Source organism: Oncorhynchus tshawytscha, linkage group LG19 (genome assembly GCF_018296145.1).
Source record: "Oncorhynchus tshawytscha isolate Ot180627B linkage group LG19, Otsh_v2.0, whole genome shotgun sequence".
Taxonomy (NCBI): domain Eukaryota; kingdom Metazoa; phylum Chordata; class Actinopteri; order Salmoniformes; family Salmonidae; genus Oncorhynchus; species Oncorhynchus tshawytscha.
The window spans coordinates 38,212,999-38,218,346 of record NC_056447.1 but is presented as its reverse complement, the minus strand read 5'-3'; the positions used below and the strand labels follow the sequence as shown (position 1 = coordinate 38,218,346).

The following is a 5,348-nucleotide window of genomic DNA, read 5'->3' as shown; positions in this document are numbered from 1 at the left end:
GTAGCCTGGGTTTCACTGTGTATTTTGTGGGTGATTGTTCCTGTCTATGTGTTTGCACCAGATAGGGCTGTTTCGGTTTTCACTTTTCATTATTTTGTAGTTTCCGCTTGTATTGTTTTTTCCTTCATTAAAATTATTATTATGAATTATCATCACGCTGCATTTTGGTCCGATCCTTGTTCTACCTCTTCATCAGAGGAGGAGATGGAAGAACGCTGTTACAATTGACAATTGTTTATGTCATGCAGATGTGCTATTTACAAAATGGATAGCGATAACTCACCTGAATTCTTACATCAAATCTGAACAATGTTTTTGTTTGAGCTCAGGAAAGAAATCTCAGATAAACTTGAGAAAGGCTTGAGAATCGCTAACACTGGTAGAGAATGTTGAGTTCCTGATAATCTTGTAAATTGACCTTTAATCAATATTATTTCACTATGTATCCAGAATACATCAAACATTCATAACTACATCACATTCAGGTTATCTAACTCCATACAGTCAGTCAGGCAAACTATACAATATTTACACAGTAGTCTCTACTCAGTGCAATCACTACAGAAGTTAAAGTATGAAAGGGTTTTATGAGTCGTTCTGAGACTTGCATAAACATCTGCTCAGTAAGGATATATAATTCTGTCACTAAAAAAGTCTGTATATATAAAGATTACAAAGGAAAGCTCTACTTATTATAACTCACAGCCTTTGGTGAATGAGAAAAAAAAAGTCAATGAGATTCATGAGGTATCCAAGGAATCCTGATGGTCCAGCATCATATACTAACATATTGCCTATAACTTTGGTTTAATGCAACCAAACACAAAACATAACATTTTCCATCGTTTTACAGAAAATGTGCTTATAATAAGAAACATTACATGATTATGTGTGATAATGTCATAAGCTTGTCGATGTATCAACAACAAAAAATGACTCACAACACCATCTTGTGGAATGGTATAATACTTCAAAGAAAATAGCTATTTAATCAATAGAAGAGCAAACAAATGTGAATCTGTGTATAAGATATGTACATATTTGCCCCATTTTTCAGCGATAGCTGCTGCTGTTGTTCAATCCACACCCAGAAAGTGACTGCAGCGGTTCTACACAAAGCCTATAAAGCATTCACACTTTCTCAACTTTGGTTTTGTAACCATAGCACCATGTACATTTGAAGGAGGGTCCAGTGTGTTTTGAAGAACTCAGAGCCCTCAGACTTGAGTTCTGTCCTAGTCCTAGTCCTGGCTGGCTGTGGTGGTGGGCTCAGCGTCTGGGTAGACCAGGAAGCCTGAGAAGGTGGTGTAGCGTCCCTGGTTGCTGTAGACGGCATAGCGCTCATCCTGCTGGCTGTAGAGCCACACAGTGTCCCCTCTACGCAGTGGCAGCAGCAGACTCTGGCTCTGCATCTCCCTCCTTCTGGACATGTCCTCGTCGAACACCATGGCCTGCACCTCGCCATGGCCCGTCATCAGCTTGACTGACACTGCCCTGTGTGGATGCTTCCCCACCGTGAAGGCAAAGTAGTAGGCCCCAGGGTAGCGGCAGGTGAAGCGGCCCGACGTCTTGTTAAAGTGTGCTCCGATGTTGACGTACTCCACGTCGAAGGTCAGAGGCTCCTTCTCTTGGTGCACGCCACCATTCTCCCCCAGGACCGGGGATGTCCTGGCCACGGAAAAGGCAGAGCGAGGCTCTTCAGGGGCCTTAGCACTACCGCTCAAACCATGCCTGTGGTCTCCAGGAGGAAGGCAGTTGGGGTTGGGGTAGGGGTAAAGCTGCCCTGGCAGGGATAGGTGGTTGTTGAGATAGCCAGGTGCGGGGATGTCAGGGTACACCAGGTAACCGGTGAAGGTAATGTAAGGCCCAGCGGTGCTGTAGAGAGCATGCTGAGGACTGTCCTGCAGCATCAGCCACACTGTGTCCATGGCCCTCAGGCTGATCATGACACTTTGACTCTGGACCTTCCGCCCTTTCTTTTTGTAGTCATCGTAGGCCATAGCCTGCACCTCCTGCCCATTCTTCACCAGTATGACAGATAGCATCTTCTCGGGATATTTCCCCACTGTGAAAGAGAAGTAATAAGCCCCAGGGATTCTGCAGCGGAAGTGGCCGGTATCTGGGTTGAAGTCACTTCCTACGTTGACCAGGAGCCTGTTGAAGGTCACAGCCTTCTGGGTGCCTCCTAGGATGCTATTGGTCCGTGTGGCCGAGAAGGAGGAGCGGAGGCCCATCGTCACAGGAGCTACATGGAGGGGTGTGACCGACCCCAGGAAGCTGAGTATGCCCAGTAAACAAGCCAGGTGCCAAGGACTGCTCCATGATGTCCGTTCAACTTGGAGAGATAAACAACAATGAGTAAAAATACTTCCTTTTCCTTCAAAAACAATTTACAACAGTTATACTGACTATTCTATTCTAATTTTACTTCAACCAGCTGTTTCATTGTAACAATGTAGCTTTTTTGTTATGGCTTGGAAACATCAAGCCACAGTTTTCTTCTTTGGCAGTCTACCTTATTAACTCCATACTTTCAAGTTTTTGAAAAGATAGATTTTTTGTGGATTGTAAAATGTTGTACCTTATACAGTCAAATTGGGCAAAATAGTTTCATTCCTGCACAGCATTTCAAAATGTAAACCTTTTTTATTTTATTATTCTGTTACAAGCTAAGAGTGCGCAATGTGTCAATGTGTGATGGGCCGGCTGAAATACTATATGAGTGGGTTAGGAAGTCTGGTTGAGCCCTGTCAGGATAGATCCCGCTCATCAAATCAGATGCCCTGTGGAAGCAACAGCACCTCTAATTCAGCTGGTATTGTCTGTTCTCTCTGTGCACTGAGAAAACGGACTAGATTAGACCCTGGTTCATCTGTTCCTGTGTGTCTGGACAATGGAAAATTTGGGATGGGGAACAACGTGGGGCAGGGCACCAAGGGTAGTGTGGGTTAGAGACCATATTTTTGTTGTATAAAGCCTTTTGACATGGTGGACAATTGGCGGACAAAGGATCACAGTGATACCATGGAAAGGATATGATGTGGTTCAAATGTGGGAACGCTCTTTCAGGACAACAAGCCTCAATATTTTGTCATTATGTTATACATTTATATATTTTTGAATCTTGATTACATTCATTACCAAAAGTATGTGGTCACCTGCTTGTCGAACATCTCATTCCAAAATCATGGGCATTTATATGTAGTTGGCCCCCTCTTTGCTGCTATAACAGCCTCCCCTCTTCTGGGAAGGCTTTCCACTAGATGTTGGAACATTGCTGTGGGGACTTGCTTCCATTCAGCCACAAGAGCATTAGTGAGGTCTAGCACTGATGTTGGGTGATTAGGCCTGGCTCGCAGTCGGCGTTCCAATTCATCACAAAGGTGTTCGATGGGGTTGAGGTCAGGGCTGTATGGACCTTGCTTTGTGCACTGAGGCATTGGCATGCTGAAACAGGAACGGGCCTCCCCCAAACTGTTGCCACAAAGTTGGAAGCACAGAATCACCTAGAATGTCATTGTGTGCGTTAAGAATTCCCTTCACTGGAACTAAGGGGCCTAACTAAGACCGAACCATGAAACACAGCCCAGACCATTATTCCTCCTTCACCAAACTTTACAGTTGGCACTATGCATTGGTGCAGGTCGCATTCTCCTGGCATCCGCTAAACCCAGATTTGTCCGAACCCAGATTTGGACTGCCAGATGGTGAAGTGTGATTCATCACTCCAGAGAACGCTTTTTCACTGCTTCAGAGTTCAATGGCAGTGAGCTTTACACCACTCAAGCCAATGGTTAGCATTGTGCATTGTGACCTTAGGCTTCTGTGCGACTGCCCGGCCATGGAAACCCATTTCATGAAGCCCCCGACGAACAGTTCTTGTGCTGACGTTGCTTCCAGAGGCAGTTTGGAACTCGGTAGTGAGTGTTGCAACAGCCCTACATGCTTCAGCACTCGGCAGTCCCATTCTGTGAGCTTGTGAGGCCTACCACTTTGTGGCTGAACCATTGTTGCTTCAACACATTTCCACAATAACAGCTCATACAGTGGACCGGGGCAGCTCTGGGAGGGCAGAAATTTGAAATTTGATTTGTTGGAAAGTTGTCATCCTATGACGGTGCCACGTTGAAAGTCACTGAGCTCTTCAGTAAGGCCATTCTATTGCCAATGTTTGGCTATGGAGATTGCATGGCTGCATGCTCGATTTTATACACCTGTCAGCAACCGGTGTGGCTGAAATAGTCAAATGTACTAATTTGAAGGGATGTCCACATACTTTTGTATATATAGTATATACATTGGCACTGAAATCTGTGTGTTTCAATAAGTTGAACTCTGTGAAACCTATACTGAAAGAACAGAACAGTTGACAAGCGAGGCCATTTTTATCAACTGCCAAAACTCGAACTGAAAATATAGATATTTATTTTTACTTCAAGAGAATATTCAAAAGACAAACTTTGTTCTTCTATTTAGTGATGTGGAAACATTTCGCCCCAGAACATATTTTAAGATATGGCAATTACAAAGAAATCAGTGTCGAAATCAAATATCATTACAATTCAATCAAACATTAAACTCTTACAAATGATTTGAATGAGGTCAGATTTAGTTATGATTCTTACAGAAATACAGCAGCAACAATCCCATAGCTCTTACATCTCTCAAGCCATCTCACAAAATCATAACTTCTGTATTGGAACCTTTATATATACAGTCTATGTAATTGACATGATAGCTAATGACAGAGAAATACAAACAATACAAGTGTGGGTCCTACCTGTTCTCATGTGCTGGTACAGAGTGTGCATGTCTGTAGTTAGCCACGTCTGCATGTCTGTAGTCAGCTGGTTACCTTCTCTCTCTCGTCAGCCTTTCCCCAAAGTCCCTACCACAAGTGCTGCTTAGCTAATGTCTACCCCCCAAGCCTCACCGTCAACCCATTGAGCAATGGTATATGTCCATTGGGATGAGTCAAGAGGTGGAGCTCCATGGGTGCCATTTTACACTGCTGACCCCTGCATCCTGGTCTGGTAGTTTATCATTGAAGGAAGGAAATACATTGGTTTGTTTAGTCTCATACGGGAACAGAACATCTAGTCCACATTGTGTTGAGTTTATAATCCTTAAAAACAACCATGATGCTGGTTTTAAATTGTAGAGCACAATAAAGTGGTCATAGGCCTACCTTTTGTAAATAAAAAATAAAAGCATATAGTCCTTTCAATTGGCCCCTCAGCAAGAAATGACTTACACTTTGAAATTGATCCAAAAGGGACAGGGTGCCTGTGTGATGGAGCCAAAGCCTACCATGTCTATTTCACAACAACAGTAGGACTAACATGAAA

At 43.6% G+C, this 5,348-nt stretch overlaps 1 protein-coding gene across 1 annotated transcript; it reads right to left on the bottom strand.

Annotated features, from left to right (window-relative positions):
* Positions 1-404: 404 nt before the first annotated feature.
* LOC112218724 (complement C1q tumor necrosis factor-related protein 4) lies at positions 405-4,980 on the bottom strand. The gene is made up of 2 exons (XM_024379781.2): positions 4,781-4,980; positions 405-2,335 (listed from the first exon to the last, which is right to left on the bottom strand). The coding sequence occupies exons 1-2, from the start codon at positions 4,833-4,835 to the stop codon at positions 1,242-1,244; spliced, it is 1,149 nt and encodes a 382-aa protein (XP_024235549.1). The 5' UTR covers positions 4,836-4,980; the 3' UTR covers positions 405-1,241.
* Between the last annotated feature and the right edge of the window lie 368 nt (positions 4,981-5,348).